This window comes from Halichondria panicea, chromosome 14 (assembly GCF_963675165.1).
Source record: "Halichondria panicea chromosome 14, odHalPani1.1, whole genome shotgun sequence".
Taxonomy (NCBI): Eukaryota; Metazoa; Porifera; class Demospongiae; order Suberitida; family Halichondriidae; genus Halichondria; species Halichondria panicea.
Genome location: NC_087390.1, coordinates 1122447 through 1143797, shown reverse-complemented (window position 1 = coordinate 1143797; position 21351 = coordinate 1122447). Strand labels below are relative to the sequence as shown.

Below are 21351 nucleotides of genomic sequence, written 5' to 3'. Positions count from 1 at the left end.
ATGTGATCTACCTGCTATCAGTGTATTTACGATACAAGATCCCTCCCTGCATGCTGATGACAAATATCCTCTCCAGTACACTAAACACTTAGAATGTGCGGATGTATATAAATACCTTAAGGTGACATAAATTATTTTCACAGGTAGATTTGTTTGCGTTTTTACAGTTTTGTGCATTTTGCTGGTATAATTTTTTGCGAAATGTCGATCTGAACAAGAGGGCAGCCAATTATTTGCTAGTATCAATTTTTGCGATTTTACTCTCATTCGCAGAAATAGCAGAAAATATGCCACCTTAAGGTAAACGTTTATCGACAAAAGAAATTGGTCACGAATATAGATTTCCTAAAGAGCATGAATGAATATTGTATATATAATACCGTGCCCTGGGCGACATGTGATCTACCTGCTATCAGTGTAGTGTAGCCATTGGCTAGTCCAATAATTTATTGATCAGTTAATCGTAATATGGGGCTCCCTACTACGTGAATATATACATTAGACTCTATTAATTAAACTCTAATCCATAATATCTAGATCTCATGTCAGAATAATATTGTTGTTGAATTTTACCAGAATTAATATTGTAGTAAAGTTTACAGAGAATATCAACAATAAAAAGAAGTATCAATTCTCCATCTTACAATCTCTAGAGTTACTCTCTGCAATCCATAATTATATAGAGAAAATGCTCCAAACAGGAGCAGCTACTTTTCATTGAGATTGGTCATTGGAGCTGGATGTCCCTAACGGCGAGGGGGTTATCAGAATCGTACCCCCTGTGCGTGGTGTGAGCTCGAGGGATCAGGGATTTAGAGATAACATTGATTCAGTTTTCACAGTCAATTCATGGCACTCAACAAAATTAATACAAAACTCAACACTTAAATACTAAACACCTGTTTCTAGAATGTTCTACTAACAAAACACATGATCTACTGCAACACATCTAGAATAGTCTAGAAGTGATGTTTACTATAGTACGTTGGGAACGGGTGCCGGGCTCCGCCCAGCTAGTTCTCCACCATGGTGGATATTCCCGATTGGTCTCTAATTATCGAGGGTCTAAAACTCAATATATACAACAATTAGAGATTTACATGTTCCTAGACTAAGAGCCAGTTATTCACACTAAAGAGACTACCATGCATCCTGGTAGACCATCAGCTAGTGGCAGTGGAGGAATGTCTACTGAGCAGCTGCAGAGAATGGAGGCAAACAGAAGAAGAGCTCAAGCCAAACTAACAGCCAAGCGGAGAGTGGCTCCACCCCACACTGGTGTGCATGGACCTCCTCTTGCAAAGAGACACACTTACATTACGTCTGCAGCTACTACGGCAAAGATGGCGTCTACATTTCCTAGTTCGAGTTCCTATGACAACGTTAGATCTCACCCTAATTCTGCTGAATCTAGCTCAAGTTCCAGTGCAGGAAATCAAGTACAAGAATCAAAATCCTCTAATCCTCTAATATCACACCAAGGAAGCTCCAGCAGCACAAAGACACTATCATTACCAAGAACAGGAACATTACACAATGAACTCCCATCATCAAAGACATCTCAAACTGGTCTCCAACAACCACCATTTTATTCCAAACCATCCACTTCTCATTTGTCTACATTGTCCCATATAACTCTCCTCCGAAATCGGCACCTAATAAAGCAGTTCCAGTAAATTCGAGAATTCCTTCGTTCTACTCTAAGCCACCTCTGAATGCACCTCATCTCGTCACCTCAGTACCGGATGCTTCCATTAAAGTGGCAGCAGCGATGAGCCGCAAGCCATCACCATCACTACCGCCTGACCACCCTCCCCCTGTGAAGTGTACCCAGCTGAGAGACAAGAAGAAGGCACGGGTTTGTATGGTGTCCAAGACAAGGCTGGAGGTCAAAGTGCAGTACGATCATGACCTCATTGAGATATTCAAGAAGATGCCTACAAGAGCTTACAGTAAGATTATGTTTTAGACTAATATTGTAAACATAATTATGTATAAACATACCGGTATATAATTACCTCATCCTCCTCTCTACCTTAAACGTGAAATTTTCAAAGCATTATGGAATGACCTCTAAAAGTATTTTGTTGAATAAAAATCATGGATTGACTGCTTACCAGAAGCACTCCCAGACCACGCCATTCATATCATTCATTTCAAAAATTTTTCTATAGATACCAAAATGTCCTTATGGAGCTTTGGAATAGAAGACTACAATTCACTGGGTATGTTGTTGATTCCATGTCACTGTAACAGCCCCTCCCCTCTGCAGTTAAAGCTATCCAGAGCAGCTGCAAGCATGTGGAGTTGGACCTCATACCCAGACCAGTCATAAACCTGTTCCTATCACAGCTACAGGCACAGTACCATTCCATACAGTCCAAGTCCCATCCCAGTGTCATTGACTGGAGCAGGATCGAGACAAAGTTGAGCACCACTCTGATGGAGTTCCAAAAAGAAGGAGTGGAGTAAGTTATTGTCTTGATACTGACACTGTACTTTGTCTTTTAGAGCGGCAGCCATAGCTTGTAGGTCATCAGGAACTTGTTATACTCACAAAACACACACAGTTTTATATACACCCATTCATTTCCTTGATAGATTCTTTCTACAATTATCCCAACTAATGCAAATGTACTTCTAACCCCCCCCCCCACAGATACTCGATCAAGCGTGATGGCCGAGTGTTGATAGCTGATGATATGGGACTAGGCAAGACACTTCAGGCCATAGCCGTCATGTCCTACTACCGCTCTGATTGGCCCCTCCTCGTAGTGTGCCCCTCGTCAGTGAGACTCACCTGGGCTGAGGTGAGTGGGCGAGGCTATCTCTGTTGAGCGTAAACTATTATCTACTAAGCAATTATTTCAGATAATTATACATGTAGTAGAATTGTGTGAGTTAGTATATAGCTAAAGTAGCTGCATGTATGTCAGTGAGACTCGAATACTATTAATTTCAAGGCCAAAGGAGCTTAGATAGAGGGTTGTTGAAATAGCGCTAGTCTGTGTTCTGCTCTTTATGTGGAAATGAATTTTTTAAGTGAGTTGTGGTGCTGATGTTTCACTGACCATTCGTATGATGTGTATATACGTATAGCGTAAGCATACAGTTCATATTATGCCCACCCCCTGTGCAGGCATTCAAACGATGGATTCCTTCACTGGTGGTCGCTGATATTAATGTCATCCTAACGACAAAGGGGTGTGGCTCGTTCTGCCTCGTGAATATCATTAGCTATGACTTGCTGGTCAGGATGAGCAAGGACATCACGGAGCACAGATTCTCAGCCATCATTGCGGTATCTAGTGCACCTGTGTTACTGTATGTTACATAACAGCCAATGATGCATATTCAGCTATAATTAATCGCTAAATACCTGAGGGGGATAGATTACTAACCCACTCGAGTTTGAGTGACCACTTTTAATGGTCCATGATATGCAACTACTTTTATCAAAGTCACTTCTACAAACTAAAATGGAGATTGAATCGCTTAATTCTGACTTGTAAATGTCCTACAATGAGGAGTTGGTATAATCATGATGTGTTTTGTTGTGTAGGATGAGTCTCACTTTCTCAAGAACTATCGCACTGCTCGCTCCAAAGCAGCCATTCCAGTCATCAAGGTACACAGTAGACAGTGTATAGTGTCTGGTAGTTATGCTGGGTTGCCCAGAAGCTATGATTACTTGAAAGGATTCCAAGTACGTAGATTTGATGGCTCAAAGTAAATTCATTAGCTCTATTGAATATTAATTGCCAGCTTTCTCTGAAACAGCATCCAGTCATATTTTTTAAGGCATTCTGTGAAAACACAGTGCATTGCATGCATACACAAACGCTGTACATACATACACATACCTAGTTACTATACACCAGTATGTTCACCCGCCGCCCCCCCCCCCAGAGTGCTCGGAGGGCTGTCCTGTTGTCAGGGACACCTGCCCTATCCCGACCCATCGAGCTGTACACACAGATAACTGCAGTGGACAAGAACTTCAGACTAGTGTCCCACACCCAGTTCGGACTGAGGTACTGCAATGGAGTCAAGGTGAATCAAGAGTAATGAAAACCATCGTGACCTCCATTATTGAAGAATCTGCAACTAGGGCTAATTATGGCTGACATTATGTTTGGTGTTTTCATTGCCTTGTTTTATAGCGATAAGCGTGTAATAGAAGCCACATACAGCCCTTCTGCGTTTCACTTTTTCTTATCACACGGTCGCGTAGCCTCTGGTACGGGGTCATTGTGATATAACATGAAAATTGTGTACAGGCAGCACGCTACAACACTCGGTGTCATGATATACTATGTTATTTTGTTGGAATCTCAGTCATGTTTCTATTCTTGGAATGCACGACTGTTTACATGAATATTGATAGACTAGTTGCATGAAGCTTGTGCAATACCATAATTAGTTTCGTGTAAACTGTGAATTTATTTGCACTTGCTTAGCTGGCTAAGTAAGCTGACTAACTACATTGCTGTGTTTTAGGTCAGTATATAAGAAAGTACACCATGCATGCAGTTGCACATTTTATTTTCAAGACGAGGCCTTCTGTATAATTATATAGTTGTAATAATTATGGCAACAAAAGAAGCTTCAAATAAATTCACTTGTCTAGTGAATTTTGTCAATGAATTTGATGCTTCTAAAAAAAAGATTGTCCTCTTATTTAATGAAAGACGGAAGACATTTTCTAGAGACGTATTTTCAAAAATTCTTTGGCCTCACTTTAATCAGTTGATGGAAATGTTGGAAATATTCATCAAAGATCTACTGAAAGAAACCGTAGAAATTGTGTTTAAAGAGCTTCTGGCTTCATCAACATCCAAAGAAACTAACAAACTAACTCCCCATCTTCAAGAAGTTGTGGCACACTCTCTACTACACCACTCCTCCAAAGATGATAAAAAGGCAGCCTTTGAAATGAGCTCGTACCTCCTACCTCACCCAGAGCTTTGGAGGGACAGTTTCGATAGCTACAAGCAGTATCTATTGGCCAAATGTGATGAGGTTGTCCCCGTGTTCGATGGAGCCAATGGCATCGATGAGACATTCAAGGAAATCTTTGAATCTACTGGTACTACACTCAGCCTTTCTAGTGCTGTGATTCCAATCAAAGCATCGTATTGTCATAAAGAATATCAAGTGACTGATCTCGTTCTCTCCTCAGTTGATGGTCTATCAACTATCTTACATCTCTATCATGGAATACACTGTGTTGTAACTAAGAAAAGCCTCAACTACTTTTCAAGCATCGATTGCAAACTATTTCAAGATCCGCAAAAAGTACACTTCCAAAAATTGCTAGGAGAAGTCCCGGGAGATTATCTAGAATATTTATACAGATGTGTAACAAGCCATCCGGACGATCCGTATCTTTATTTCGAACAGTGTAAAAATTTGATGTACTTTTTGTGGAGCTTAACACACTCTTTATGTGATGCAGTCTCGACGTTTATGAAGGATCATTTTGATATTGAACTCTAGAAACTTGTTAGTTTTCAGTGTGTGTGTGTACTGCTGTTGTTTGACGTAAATACTGATAATATTTTCTTCCTGTTGTTTTTGTCTGTCAGAGTACTGTAACACCATTGAAATTATTATACCATCCCATAATTAATTATGCATTAGAATCAGTTTGGATGGGACTTCAGTGGTGCTTCCAACATGTCAGAACTGCAGCTCTACCTAGAAGACTCCATCATGATCAGGTATCTATGGGATCATGTGATGTCACTGGGTGTGCAAGAACATCGTACTTCCGTGTTAATCAAAGCATGTACATACGTAGCTACACAATAATAGCATCATCCTACTATAATATATGCATCATGTGATGCTGTCTATAGTGTTGTGCACACTGTAGTGTTATTAATTTGTAACGTATATTAACTAACTGTATGATTTCTATTTAGGAGGATGAAGTCCGAAGTTCTCGATCAACTTCCTTCTAAAACAAGGAAGATGGTAACTAGTCACGGTTAATTGAAACCATTAGATTGACAATTGATTCATATGACAGGTGTTGTTGGATCTCTCGTTACCAAAGGGAGGCAGCAAAGAATGGAAAGACTATAAAAGACAACTCAACGATGCTGGCAAACTCAAAGTAAGTTCATACACTTCATATAGTGTATGCTATGAGGCTCTAAAAACAGTGTTTCTAAACAGATTAGCTTACCAAATTTGCTTTTTTTTTTTAGCGTTTTGCTACATGTATGTGTTACAATCAATGTTATTGTATGGTGTCCAAGTTGTCTATAGGAACTTAAGTTCATCAGACCTGCTGTTGTGTACTTATCCACCCACCCACCATTACCCACAGAAGCTTGAGCGACGGACCGCCCTCCTCCCTCTGTTTGATGTGACAGGCAAGATGAAGCTGCCGGCAGTGAAGGACTATATCCTGGACATGTTGGAGGGTGGTAGGAAGATCATCGTGTTCGGCCATCACGTGTCTGTACTGAATGGTCTCTGTGAGGCTTTGGACAAGAAGGTTGGGATTAGTGTGTGTACAGGCACCTGTGAGAAAGAGTTGCTGACTCAGCATTTCATCCTGCGTACTATAATTATATCCAAACTAAAACTTATTACTCTAGCTATTTATATCTTCTAGGAGCATTACGTACTTATGTAGACACTAACACACACACACACACACACTAATGGTTGATCGCTATCAATTGCTGATCCTCCACCCACCCCCCTCACACAACCCACCCACTTCACCCATACACAGGCCATCACCTACATTCGTATCGACGGCAAGACCCCAGCTGATATGAGACAGGCCCTGTGTGATCAGTTCCAGCACAGCGAGCAGTGTCAAGTGGCTGTACTCTCCATCACCACGGCTAATGCAGGTATTATTATATAGACCCCATAGCCCATGAAGAAAATTATGGTCCGTTCCAAATGTGCCCAAATGTGAGAATTGAGCATACCATCTAAAAAGCCTTCTGAAAATCATAAAATGTTTGAAATTGAATAACTCGAGTGGATTGTATAAGTATTCTAACAATTGACTGTCTCTCCTCACGGTCAGGACTCACCCTCACTGCTGCCTCCACTGTTATCTTTGCTGAGTTGTTCTGGAACCCAGGAGTAAGTATAGTCATGCACACACTCTTGAAGGCTTGATGTACTTAGAACACTTCGGGGAAAATACATTGTTGAGAAGTTTTCCTTTTTGCAATGCTTACATAGGTTATATTGATACAGTATCTCGTAGAGGGTCCCCTTTTTATCAGCGGTTCTGCTTTGTCATAGTTATTATGGGTTTGGTCTCTGTATATAGATACTGGTACAGGCTGAGGACAGGGCGTACAGAATAGGCCAAAAGTCGTCAGTCAATGTCCATTACCTCATTGCGAAGGACACAGTGGATGACTTTATATGGTAAGAGCTAGGTTGTGCTTGAATGTTTTATTAGAACGTATGTACAGTACATGTATAAGTGTCTTATGCTGTAAGTGTAACTATGTAATGTGAAAGTAATTTTGTTGTGGCATTTAATTACATGTAGATCTAGTTTTGAACCAAGCCATTCATTAAACACAATGTCATCACTTCACACATGCAGGCCCTTGATTCAGAACAAACTGTCAGTGTTGAGTCAAGCTGGTCTGGCTAAAGATGACTTCTCCAGTGCAGAGAGCGCAGTACTCACAGCCAAGGTCAGCAAAGACTTCACTATAATTATAGGTCCCTTACTGAAACTACTGTATGGCTTATCTTATGTGGCTTATCTTATGTGGCTATTCCATGTGTGACTGTTCAAATAATATTAACAGTAGAGAGCTTATAAAGTACGAATAAAGTGTTTAGGTCTGATAATTCAAGATCTGTGATGCTTCAAATCTACTACGAATGTATACACACAGAGACCATTTCCCCAAGCAATTCAGTTGCTTAATTATTATATTCTACTGTGCATTTGTGCAAGCCATAGTTATGCCTCGGTGTGCATGCGCAAGCGAGGTATACGGTAGTGTGTTTGTGTGTGTGTCTGTGCAGACTGCTACAGCTGATCAAGGATGAATCAAGTGCAAGTAAGAGTTTCTATAGGCTTCTAGTCATGTTTAATTAGATTTTAATTCGTGGATTTGCAAAATAATGCTTTGTCTCGAGTTATGCCTACTTGGAATGCCATTGCAGCCTTTTCAGAAGAGCATGCACGTAGCCAAACTTGTTTACCGAATGTTGCTACTCTACTTAGTAGTTAGTTCTGCACGCTATTGGTAGCTGCAAGAGTGAGAAGAGAGCTGCAAGGCTCTGTTGACTTGCAGCCATTAATTTTAAGGCTTGAACTTTTGGCATCGATCGTTTTTAACAACAATCATCGTCTATCATTACCCACTCCTTGAGTTTCCCTGGATGCATGCAGTAAAATTAATCATGATAATTATAATCAATGTGTGTAGCTTAGTAGCTTTAATTATGTTATGTAGCTTTGGCACCTCCACCGAGGCATCAGCACCCGCGGTGCTTTCATTTAATCAGCTTAACATACAACTGTGTTAAATGTATCATCCTCGTGCATGTTCACTTCTCTGTAGGATGCAACACAAAAGACTCTGATGGACTGTTTTGGAGATTTGGTATCAAAGTCTGAAATGGACCAGCTATCAAACTTTGACGATACATTGGAACTAGACACACCAGGTACTAGTGTGTCATAACGTTATAGTACCATACCACAGTCACTCATTTAATCACTACTTTATTTATTAGTGCTTCACTGGAATTCTTTTATTAATATCGCTCAATTTCTGTAGTCGAAGTTTCAAAGTTCAATGATTTTTGGCATTGCTTTTATATCGAAAAGTTCTTATGGAATCATTCATTATTGGTTATAACTGAATATGAATGTGCTTGCAAACAACAGCATGTGAGATGATGACTATAATTATAATTAAGCATTAAAGTAAATTACAATTCACCATACAATAGTCTGCCTAGTGAAGCTAGATATCGATCATAAACCTCCTCCACCACTCTGTGTGCATTGTAGTCCTCGTCTCTAACTCTCGTCTTGTACCAGCGAGCCAGGAGGCAGTACAGGATGAATCCAAGCAGACTGACAGTCTAGCTCATGTTTTGGGGAACTTTATGATCAGCATAAAAATGTTCTGTTGAATTGGATTATCACTTCATTCTGACCACCACCAGACGAATATACGCTGTCATCAGCTTTGCAATCTCAGCAACCTACACACACAAACACACACATATTACGTATAATCGTTATTCAAGAGCAATTAAGTTGTTATAGCTAATTATAAAACCTAATTTTACTATACACGTGACCATGCACTCCTGACGTGACATAAGTTACATACAGTTGTACATACAATCAGAGTCAGAGGCTGAACAAAACTGTTGCAGTGTACAATTCATATATATAATAGGGTTGGAATTCAATGGTTAAACTTGAGTAAGCACTATACATTAGAGAAATACAACTGCAAGGTGTCCCTTGTACCTCATTGATGATGTTGAGTGCTGACTCGTACACCTGATCAGTGAGGCCCTCCATCAGATAAGACCCTCCCCAAGGATCACCTATCTGGAAAGGGGGGGGGGGCAAAGTTGTAATGCTCTATCATGTATAAAATTCACACACATGCACTGTCTTCAAACATCTATATACGCAGAAATTAAACATTCATTCCATGATTCTTATTGAAACAAGCCCAAATTGCCTATCATTTGATTGAAAATTGAATAGCACTAAAATCCACTGACCTACATACACAAATGAAGGTTAATACATCATTTCAAAACAATTTTCGCAAGTTATATTAAAGCTTCCATTTTTATTCGATGTGTTCACATAATAATTATATAATAATTACACTGTACAAAAGTATGAATTATTGAACAAAGGTGAACATAGAATTAGTAGTCTTAGTTAAAAAAGTGAGCTAGTCATTGATGTAAACCTTATACTTCTCTAGAGTACCTCCCAGCCCCTGAGTGATGGCTAGTGGGCTAAATAGAACGGTCAACCTACTAAAAATATTTGTGATCGCTACATCATAACGCGGAGTGTTTCAACCGTTACACAGGGAGGCCCAGGTGGTTTCCAATCCCCTTTCCTTTGCAATCTATGGTTTGATGAATTTGGGAATCTGTATAAGCCCTGTGTGACCAGTGTTTGATAAGCTAATTGAATTTGGGAAACTGTATAAGCCCTGTGTGAACAGTGTTGATAAGCTAATTGAATTTGGGAATCTGTATAAGTCCTGTGTGAACAGTGTTGATAAGCTAATTGAATTTGGGAAAGTCCTGGTGCATTGTGGTCATGTATTGTGCAGTGTGTTTGAGATCATGGGTACCAGGTGTACATTATGTATAGCCCAAATGGGCCTGTTTTGAAGCTAATTTTGAGTGATCACATACAGGTTAGTTTGTTGAAATACTTATCTATATGATTATTACGTTAGATATAAACGTTGGGCTATTGATATCATAGGAGAACATGAATATTCATGAACTCCGCTGGTTAAAGGTACAGGTGCTATTGCTTACAAGGATCCACCCATCACTTAACAAATCACATAATCCCCTAAGTACCCATGCACACCAATTCTAACCTGTAACGTGAATATATCTCCAATGATCTTCATGGAGAACTCTGGTGGGTAGATGTACGTGTTGCAGACCATGAACTCCTTCAAGATATCGTTCTGGATAGTCCCCTGAAGCTCCTCCAGCTTGACTCCCTGTGTGGGCGGGGCAGAGTATTTAGAAAGAAAGGGAAGAGATTATATAATTATGTCTACACAAAATATTATGTTGCATGTTGCAAACAAAATTAATGCATGTTGAAAAATACGATCTGGTAATGATTGTATCTGGGCATGGCAGAAACCGGAAACTAAAGTAGAGATTCTTCACACTTGCCTTGAACTATTTCTACACACTAATCTAAGCCCTTTGCAAATGTTGCCAAGAACATTTTTTGTGGTGAAAGATCTTAGGAATAGTGTAAACAGCTAGAGGCAATAAGATAAAATGTCTGTACTAGGTCAATAATAAACCTCACTTGTTCTTCAGCTGCCACTATGTATATGGCTAGTACGCACAGGGTAATGAAAGCACCGCGGGTGCTGATGCCTCGGGGGAGGCACCAAACATGAAGCCACTAGAATATAGCTATTAAATTTACATTGGTGCAAAAAGTAGGAAATGATTGATAGACCAGTTTTGCTAACAATGGCATTCCAAGTAAGCAAACCTAGGCATAACTCGAGAACAAAGCATTATTTTACAAATCTACAAATTACAATCCAAGAAAACGTTACTAGAAGCCTACTTGCACTTCATTGATCCTTGAGCAGCTGAAGCAGTCTACACAGATACACAAACACACTACCGTATACCTCGCTTGCACATGCACAACTGAGGCATAATTGCATGCCTAAATCTCTTCCTAAAGCGCTAACCGATGTTTAGCATACAATGTAGAATATAATTATAGACCCATTAAACACTATAAGTACTCCAAACACACACGCACACACGCACGCACAGGCTAGGTACCTTCATATCCTCCACTGAGTTCACAGCGACCCCTGCCATTCCCACGTCCCCCACAGTGAGGGGTTATCAGAATCGTACCCCCTGTGAGTGGGAAGGTCAAAGGCCACACTCAACCCTTGTTGACCGGCCGCTATGTTGGCTTTGTAGAACTTGTTGCTCTCCTCAACTGTACTGAACTCTGCGTACTGTGTGGGTGTGTGTGTGTGTGTGTGTGTGTGTGTGTGTGTGTGTGTGTGTGTCAGTTAGTGCTTGTTAGTGCTGGGGATTGTATAATAGTTAGACACTGATGATTTCTACACTTCCTAGTGCACAACAACCCCTTCATAAGTATAATGGAGGTATATTTAGATCATGTGATTTAGGAATAGCTGTTGTATAGCTTAAAAGTGGTAATGGTACTACTAGACTAGACCCCTCCCCACACACACACCTCGGGGGTTCTCCAGGTGAGCCTCTCCTCCGGGTCAGCCCCCTTGAGCATCTTCCTGGCTAGAGCCGCCCACTCCTCGTCCAGTGGAACCTTCGGCTTGTTTCTTTTATCACCCCCCACAGTGTCATCTCCGGAGGCTGGGGGTATAGATAGATACAGTGCACTAACTGGTGAGTTTCTATTTAGGAACATCTACCAACAGCCATAAATTTAGTACTGTTAATCCACTTTTATGATTTTCTGAAAGCCATGCATCAGTCACTGTACGTGTATTAACTATGTTCGTTCTACCGTATTCACCCTAATTACCGGGACACTCTATTCTAAGGGACACTTCGGACTTACGTAATTTTTTTCACTCTATATTAAGGAACAACAGGAAATGTAAATATTTTTAGACGTCCAGATCTAATTAGAACGAAAAAGAACATGCGCAATGCGAGAGCGTTTTTTCCTGTTTTATCAACAGCTGTTCTTCTATTTGTGGATTCCACACATCTTTGTAGACATGGAACCCGCGTACACAGCTTCTAAACTGCACGAAAGACATTTTAGCTGCAGAGCTAGCCTCAGCCTGGAATCGAGGTCGCATATGTACCTTAAATGGGGAAATATTCATTCTAATTACTACGGGACACCCTAATACAAGGGACACTTCGACTTTAACGTATTTTTCTTGCTCTATTCCAAGGGACACTGTAAGCTGTAATTATTTTTTTGTGTCTTGGTAATTCGGGTGAATACGGTATATATCACTAATTAATTTAATACCTTGTTCTGGTGGTGTGCAATAGCCTGTGTTTGCCATGGTGATCACCACACAGCCCGGCCGTCAGTGGTCTCCCTCCTCTACACCTCAGTCTCACCAGTCTGGAGTACACACACAGATACATATCGAATACTCTTAACAGAATGGTTTAGTGTACACTAGGGCAATCGATCAACTGATCAAACCTGACTCACCTTAGATATTTGCTGCCCCTCAGTATTGCTCAGATCAACAACTTAAGAGCTCAGTCAAACACTCTCCTAAGATCAGCAGAGCTAGCTGCAAAGATTGTTGTGTTGTAGACTATGAGTTCACTGGAGGGTGGAGGACGAGGTGGGGTGAAGTTTCTACTCAGAAAAGGGGGAGTGGCTCGTAGTATCTCGTGTTTACTTGTATTTGGCTTGTAGGCTTTACAAGCTAGCTTGTACTCTTACAAGATCCATCTGGAAACTGTTACAAATAGCCTGAAAATATTCTGAAGAGATGCAGTGGATTTTAAGATCATCAACAGCAAGATCCTTTGAATGAAAATGGTCTCCAAAAATCAGACCACCCGATGACTACCTGGGAGATCTGGAAGATGATGTTACCCTGGTTTTCCGTAAGCCTAGTTGGCAGCTCAGAGCCAGCCTTGCCTCTGTGTTGATCACCCCTGTCCTCTACCAACTCTACATCATTATGGTCACCATCAGATACATACTCTTCTTACAAACTTTTTCCTGTGAGTCAATGAAGCATATACTCGCCAATAATTGCATAACATTTCTTATCATACACGTATAGGATAGACTACACCTAAGAGTAGAATATGCGTCTATGTAACCTCCGCGGTTGCGGTTAGCCCGAGGCGCAAAGCCGAGGAAATCTAACCGTAACCAAGGTGGTTACTAAGACGCATATTCTACGAGTGGGTGTGGTCTATCTAACTTGGACTTCATTGCGCATGCGCGAGGCGTGGTTATAAAAAGCCAGGTTTGGTGCGTAGCAACAGAAATTGAATTTGTGCGAGCTGGACGAGCTGGAGAGCTGTGAGAGACACCAGTTGACAGAAAAAGATAAGAAGACGGCTTCAAAACAATGAAAAAACTTAGTAAAGCTTGTGAAACGCTTCTTGAAGATACTGGAAAGAACAGACAAGTAAAAAGAACCTAGAACTATGCTAGAACTGACTGCAACACTACAAGAAGAAGAATGAAGCTCTGTGGTGGAGTGGAGGGGGTATAGAGCAGACTGGACCGGCATGGAACCTTAAAAAACTCAATAGAAAGTGTCAAGCGACTGCTAAAGTGTTTTTGATGCTTCCTGGCCCCCCTTGCCCATGCCCAACTGGAAAAAGCAATACAAAGCAACAGTGGACATGGAAAGAATGGATATTGACTGAACAAACTATTGCATTCTGTGTTTTTATAATGTTTTTGTCATCTTCTTGTCACTTACACTAAAAATTTCACTTCAACTTTTGAGAACTTCCTGCAAATTATTTGTCACTTCCTGTAGAATATGCGTCCATTTCCTGTAGAATATGTGTCCATTTCCTGTAGAATATGCGCCCATTTCCTGTAGAATAAGTACCTTCTTGTAGATTATGCTTCCATGTAATCTACTGTTTTTAGCCAATCAGATCAATTACAGATGATGTAATGTAGTCTAATTAGTGGTATATACCTAGTTGGGCATGGCCCAACTCTGGACGCTCGCGTTTGATATTATACAGAGCATTACGGGGCATAGGCCACAATAATTAGGTCAGTTTTAAACAGCCATTTAATAGTACATTGCATTGGCTGCCAGAGGAGGTACGACAGGCACGGTGCAGCTCAAGCAATTAGCCTCTGATTGAGCAATAATTATCCGCCCACGTCGTATGTTTTTGCTGAGAGCAATCAGAGGCTAATTACTTGAGCTGCACCACGCCTGTCGGACCTCCTCTGATTGGCTGCTTGTATTCACGGAGTCACAACCACAATTATGATGTCACAGCACATGAATATATTTATGTAACTCTACACAGCTCCCCCATGTCCTGCTTGCCCTGTGGTTGACTTGAGTTGGACCGGAGTGTTTCCTTGTGAGCTGGGATGGAGGGAGAGTGCACTGGCCGTTCTCATTCTGTCAGCTGTGCTTATCACCTGCTACTCACTCATCACTGCCTGCTTGGTGAGATGGAACCCTCGAAAACAATGGAACACTCAGTATTGCACCACATCAGGTAATCAAATGAGTATTATTTTACTGCCACAATAATCTTACTTACTAGTTTTTGATACTCAAGAAAAGCCGACCAAGTTCCAAGTGAGAGTTCAGAGCACTAATCGACCGATGTTTCCCCCCACTCTCAGTCTGTGTATACTGTTACTGATATTCCGCTTACTGTTACAGTCAGGAGATGTTGAAGTAAACCCTGGACCAACGCTTGGTAAGCAGTGTCTCTTTATGTATGCGTATAATAACAAGTTGCTCGTCAACTATTTCATATAGTGAGCATGTATAAGTCATGTGTTGAGCATTGCACATTGCACTTGTAATTTTGTAGGCTCTATTCTGACTCTCAATGATTTGCCATCTGTTTACGAGAACCTGATACAAGCCGCTGTAAAGTGGTTCAACCTGGGACTTGCCCTGGGATTAGACTTTGAAACCCTCCATAATATCAGTGATAAACATCAAGACAATCAACCCTGTCTACGTGAAATGATAGCTGCTCGCTTGAAGACTGGCCCTCCTCTCACTTATTCTGAAATATGTCATAGTCTCAGATCACCAACAGTTAGAGGAGATGCCATCGCTAAGGCTATAGAGGAGGCATGTACAGGTATGAATAGTGATGAGGCTAACTTACGACCATGCTAAGCTTCCTATGGATAAACATAAATACTTAGGTATAATTATGAGTTTACTATCATTAAATCGATGGGTACTATAATTATGTACTTCATACGATAATATTGTTTAGTTGATAAGATCTACACGGGAAGTACATGGGAAAAGTGCCTCAGAGCAGGTACGTATATACTATGGGACTTAGTATACCTGCAACTTACTTAGTATACTTAGTATTCTGTTGTCAAGTAATTGTATTTAAATGAGTTAGACACTGTTTTGTCTGTGTCCATGTGATTTAGAAGCCCTCAGCCACTTTACTTTAGCTACGCTCGGGTTACTAAATCAGTGCCTTTGGGCTTCTAAATCCCATATAGACCCCTCCAAAACAGTGTCTAACTATTACTTCAAATGGCGGCGATACTTTTCCTAGGCCAACATCGAGTCCTGAACCAGCCAGTGCATGAGTGAATCACATTAGCCAATCAGTACTTTTTGTGGTGATAGAGTCAATGTACAGGTGTACAGCTTTATGCACGCATCTCAGATAAGAGGCTAACATTGAGTGCTATTAAAAGAACTGCCCTTCAAATTTAATACCATATATGCGTGCAATGTGAGACAGATTCCTGAAGAAGTACACATTTAAATGTGTGTTATCAAGAGCGTATATATATTGTAAAAGAAGAGAAGGCACACAAGCAGTGACGGATCCAGGAACGGTTGAGAGGGAGGTTCCAAAACAGTTACCGTATATAGCGCGAAATTTTTGAGGCACTTATATTTTGTGGATTGGCCTCTAAAACTGAGCATTTCGTTGCACAATGTTCGCGGAATGACTGCTTACCGGAAGCCAAGCCTTTCAACATTTGCACGTTATAGCAGATATAAATAATGAATAATTTTCGTGGACTTAATTTCTGTGTAGGATTGCTAACCCACGAAATCCGCAAAAATTAAGCCCCCTCGAAAATTTCGCGCTATACAGTAATTTTACTAAAAAAAGGGTCAGCAATGAGGATGCGAATTAGAGAGCCCTACCCACATATCAATTGCACGATTTAGCCTATAGTATTAACTACAGATCACGATCATTCAAGCTGAGTTGCTAGCTATAGTAAGTTGATCTCCAGTGTGTTCTTGTCCATGAAACCCATGGAACCTGTCTGGATCCGCCACTGACAAGTGAATATTTAGTATCAGAGGAGGTTGGACACGCGTCATAATGTTTTACGGAGGAAATGTGTTTGCATGGAGAGATATACGAAAAGTTGCAGAGAACAGTATATATAGCTATTCAGCTAATTAAGACAAAAGACTGCAAGCGATTTTAGCACTCCATACTACTAGTAGTACATGATGCTAAAATACCCAGTGAAACTAGAAACTGCATGAGTAGCATAATCATACTAGAAGCAATGAGCCAGAAACTTAGATTGAGTCACAAACTTTGAGTTGTTGCTGCTGCACTTGCCTTTGTTTTTTTTACTCCTGTCTTGATGTAGCAGGTATAGCAATCATAATCTTAAACTACTACGACTCATAAACTAACAGGAGATATAATACAAGAGAGATGGACAAGCAAGATAGAAGAGTTAGGTAAAATGCTGACTCAGCTAGATCAAAAAGTGTCGGTTTTAAGCGCATTCATGGGATTATTGATGAATTATAATGCATTATTAATGACTACGGATGACGCGTGTCCAGCCTCCTCTGATTTAGTACACATGCACTAGCTGAGAGCACATAACAGTCAGAACTCAAACCGGGGGCGAATGTGAATGTGTATGAAGTGCTAGCACCTAATGCACATTCACATTCATCCGTCCAATTTAATGTTTCACTGTTGCATGCCCTCTCTTATTTTATACACCCTTGGGGTTATGTAGTTTAGACTGATTCTATCACTTTAACTAAGCTGAAACACATAGTTACATACATGTCATGGAAGATCCAGAATAATGATGACTCATTCTTAACTATAGACAAGTGCAATTAATTGAGTCTGTCTTTTTCATTGCCTATTTGTATATTTATGTCACGCATTTAATGTCTAAAATCAATTTAGGATTTAAACAGCACTTTGAAGAGGCAATGAAGGATGGATTTGTCACTTTGAAAACTGTTAATGTTATTCTAATGGGACCTGCTGGTAGTGGAAAGACGAGTGTTAAAGATCTTGTATTGAAGAACAAAGTAAAGGATAAACGAAATAGCACAGGTCCTTTGGATAGAACCATCCAGGTCCGATCCGTAGCAAGTCACCATGTTGTGTGCAAAGGCAAAGAATGGAACGAAATGACACCACAAGATATGAAGCGTTTACTTTCTGAAGCTATTTCTCAATATAAGTTAAAGGATGATCATAAAAAGAGTAGCACAAGCGCTGCTGAAGATATTCATGATCACTCACAAGCAGCGGTAAAGGCTGTACTTGATGATCTTGAGGAAATAAGTTTAATAGCAGATTCAAGAAGCGTACATAAAAGTGGCGGAGAATTGTTTGGTACCATGACGATACGTGTTACCGATAGTGGAGGCCAACCACAGTTTCACGATATTGCACCTCTTTTCACACGAGGAACTTCAGCTGGTGTATACGTAATGAAGCTCACAGACAAGTTTAACGATTATCCCTCTGATGAGTTCTATATAGGAGGACAACAAGTCGGCACTCCTTCCCTCTCACACTTATCACACAGGGAAACTATTCTAAGTCTCGTTCAATCTCTAATGTCGGTGAACACACATGAAAAAAAGCCACGATGTATTTTTGTGGGCACATTCAAAGACGCATTCAAGGATGACCCTCCTTCAGTTCTGTCAGCAACCCTTGAGGAAAAAAATCAAGAACTCAGTGCCTTGATTCCTGAATGCTTTCGAGTATACAGCAACACACAAATGACCCAACAAATACTTGCTTTGAATGCAATATCTCGAGATGAAGACACGCAAACTATTGCACATGCTATTCGGAATGCCGTAGAAGAGTCTCCGTTTTTTGAAGATAAAGTTCCACTCCGATGGTTTGCTCTGGAGCTCTCCTTGCAGGAGTTCTGCACTAAAGTTGGGAGACATATTCTCACTAAAAGCGAGTGTATATCTGTGGCTAAAGAACTACAGCCAGATACAGATGACATAGATTCTGCTCTTGATTATTTCAACAAAATCTGCATAGCTCATTACTATCCGCAGAAACTGCCTGGAGTTGTCTTTGTTGATCCTCAGGTACCCCTAGAGATAATCAATGATCTTGTTCGATATGCGATGTCTTTGAGAGGAGATGGGAAAGTCACTTTTGCAACTGCAACTCATATGATGGATCCTAAGTGGAAGTTGTTCAGAGATGGTGGCATCCTAACACTTGATATGCTGGAGTCTAAAGATTTTAAGAAGCACTTCCTTGTTGGCATCTTTGTTCCCAAGGATATGATAGAGCTCATGAAAGAACTTTTGGTGATCACTCCTCTCACAAATTCTCTGTTAGGCGAATCTGCTAACACGTCTCAATTCTTTATGCCTGCCCTCCTTAAATCTATACCACAAGCTGAATTGAAAAACTGCTGTAACCATGAGCGCTCGGTCGATCCACTTCTTGTTCGCTTCACCAATGGCTGTATTCGAGCTGGGGTATTCTGCTGCCTGGTGGTGTTCTTAATGAAAACGTGTGGGTGGGAAAGGTACAGTAAGTCGAGAGAACAAGTGCCTCAAGCAAGAAACTGTATCAAGCTTAAATATCGAAATTGCTTTATAACTCTTGTTGATTCAATCGTACACATAGAAGTGTATGTGAAAGCTCCTAAAAGAATTTGTGAAAATCTCTGTCCAAAAATCAAAGAAGACATTTCGGAAGGAATTAGAGTTTCTCAAGAAGCCCTTCATTATTCGATTGATGCCCCAGAAGTCTGCTTCTTTTGTCCTTGTATTCATGGTGCCACAAAAAGTCATCATGCTGAGATTGATGTTGACTGTTATACCTGGAATTGTTTCGAAAAGCCTGATGAATACGATGGGGAGTTAGAAAATAAACAATTGATTTGGTTCGGAAGATTTAAGGATGGCGACACAACAAGAGATATAGTAAAAGGTTAGTATACTACCGTTATATTGTTAAACACATTCAAATGGGATCTAAAATATATATATCCTGTACATAATTTCCCCCATACTACGGTTTTAAATAGATGTGTGTACTCTTTCTAATAAACTCTTGATATCGTCAGGAGCACATGAGGGAATGGAGCGTCTTACTACGTGGATTCTGTATCGTCTATATAGCTGTACAAATCATGCCATATATTATACCGTATATATAATTATAGCGGGTTATTTTCGTATGATGGTATATACATTTCGTATTGAAGAGCATCATACGAAAATTAAAACTGCGAAATTATTCTACCCCAAGAGCTGTACGAATATTTAGAATACAAAATAATTGGGTAGTTCATTTTTCACCAATGAAAATTACCCGCTATAATTAACTATTATAGCCATATAAATTATAGTTAGCATTTCAACTCTATACGTTTACATACAAATATTTTCAAGAGTCCAAACCATCATCAACCATCATAGGTGTTAAGAGAAAGGAAGAGTACAAAGAAGACGAGTCAGGAAGACGAACACTTGGTAAGCGGATGTCTCCTATATACGCGTATACAAGTTGTTTATCAGCTATTTCATATATATTGCATAATTAAACCATGTGCATGCATGTATCCCATTGTACCTATAAAATGTTTTTTTAGGCTCCATTCTGACTCTCGATGATTTGGGGTCTGTTAATGATAAACTGATCGAAGCTGCTGGAAGCTGGAAGGAACTGGGACTTGCTCTGAAATTACATCCTGGAACCCTCGAAGATATAAAAGATGACTATCACGGGAACAAGGACCGTCTATGTGAAATGCTAACTGTTTGCTTGAAGACTGCCAATCTCACCTATTCTAAAATATGTCAGAGTCTCAGAGCACCAGCAGTTAGACGAGATGCCCTCGCTAAGGCTATAGAGGAGGCATGTACAGGTATGAATATAGTTATGAGGCTAACCTCGACCACATTATATAAACATTTCTATGAGTAGACATCATGCAGCTTAGAGACATGTGAATGGATTATTGACCACAGTCTATAGTCAGGAACGTAAAACTAGATACTATAATTATAGCATTCAATTGCCGTCCAATAATACATGTACCATATTTACTTTCAGATGACGATACTTTGCCTGGACCATCTAAGAGGCAACAATTGTCTTCTGGACCAACCATGCAGTGATTGAATCACCTTAAATCTTAATCGGCTTAGTTTGTGTTGATGGTGATAGAATAAAAACATATCTTTGTACATTTTTCAAGTATAAATGGACAGCCCTATTTAGAGAGGTAATGTATTTTTCACTTTTACGTATAGTTTGGAGGGCCCAATATTGAATGTTCCACTGTATTACTGCATTATTACCTTCGTTTCATGAATTATAAAACTCAAGTCCTATAATCGTTCCACCATCCAACCAGATGAAGCAATAAGAATTTATTATACTAGTATTTAGCCTCGATCCCAGGCCGCATTTCCTCGAAGAGTGAAAGAGGCTACTAGACTCTCTCCCTGCTAGCTGATATAGCAAATATCCTCTCCAGTGTACTAAACACTCTGTTAACCTAGAATGTGCAGATGTAAGTAAGAAAGTAAATAAGACTCTTCGTGTTCTTCACCTGATGGTGGATATTCCCGACTGGTCTCCGATCACCAAAGGTCTAAAATTCAATAC

The 21351-nt window shown here is 40.2% G+C and overlaps 5 protein-coding genes across 12 annotated transcripts in view; 3 read left to right on the top strand and 2 right to left on the bottom strand.

Annotated features, from left to right (window-relative positions):
• Positions 1–13106, bottom strand: part of LOC135347316 (methylmalonyl-CoA mutase, mitochondrial-like) — a 56528-nt gene extending 43422 nt beyond the window's left edge. Inside the window, exons 1-3 of one of the 2 annotated variants that reach the window (XM_064545263.1) lie at positions 12953–13106; positions 12761–12859; positions 11990–12126 (exon numbers count right to left, since the gene is read on the bottom strand). The gene's annotated coding sequence lies outside the window, so the exon portion shown is untranslated. The remainder of the gene's footprint in view (positions 1–11989; positions 12127–12760; positions 12860–12952) is intronic. The other variant, XM_064545264.1, reaches the window with a different exon arrangement.
• Positions 1–21351, bottom strand: part of LOC135347329 (methylmalonyl-CoA mutase, mitochondrial-like) — a 53313-nt gene that overhangs the window by 21121 nt on the left and 10841 nt on the right. The window contains exons 5-7 of one of the 7 annotated variants that reach the window (XM_064545280.1): positions 10611–10739; positions 9497–9580; positions 8884–9222 (exon numbers count right to left, since the gene is read on the bottom strand). In XM_064545280.1, the coding sequence (XP_064401350.1) occupies positions 9160–9222; positions 9497–9580; positions 10611–10739 (276 nt within the window). In that variant the 3' untranslated portion in view covers positions 8884–9159. The other 6 variants (XM_064545284.1, XM_064545285.1, XR_010398336.1 and 3 more) reach the window with 6 other exon arrangements.
• LOC135348108 (SWI/SNF-related matrix-associated actin-dependent regulator of chromatin subfamily A-like protein 1) lies at positions 1146–8875 on the top strand. The gene is made up of 17 exons (XM_064546283.1): positions 1146–1278; positions 1557–1952; positions 2175–2225; positions 2273–2468; positions 2660–2810; positions 3140–3301; positions 3563–3628; positions 3910–4053; positions 5644–5723; positions 5928–5979; positions 6035–6121; positions 6338–6508; positions 6752–6875; positions 7058–7116; positions 7310–7410; positions 7595–7688; positions 8571–8875. The coding sequence occupies exons 1-17, from the start codon at positions 1146–1148 to the stop codon at positions 8691–8693; spliced, it is 2190 nt and encodes a 729-aa protein (XP_064402353.1). The 3' UTR covers positions 8694–8875.
• LOC135347326 (uncharacterized) lies at positions 4099–5628 on the top strand. The gene has a single exon (XM_064545277.1). The coding sequence runs from the start codon at positions 4528–4530 to the stop codon at positions 5497–5499; it is 972 nt and encodes a 323-aa protein (XP_064401347.1). The 5' UTR covers positions 4099–4527; the 3' UTR covers positions 5500–5628.
• On the top strand, positions 13121–21093 carry LOC135347314 (uncharacterized). The gene is made up of 8 exons (XM_064545254.1): positions 13121–13479; positions 14770–14967; positions 15016–15174; positions 15292–15570; positions 17647–19665; positions 20157–20210; positions 20330–20605; positions 20794–21093. Exons 1-8 carry the CDS (start codon positions 13437–13439, stop codon positions 20856–20858), a joined length of 3093 nt encoding a protein of 1030 aa, XP_064401324.1. The 5' UTR covers positions 13121–13436; the 3' UTR covers positions 20859–21093.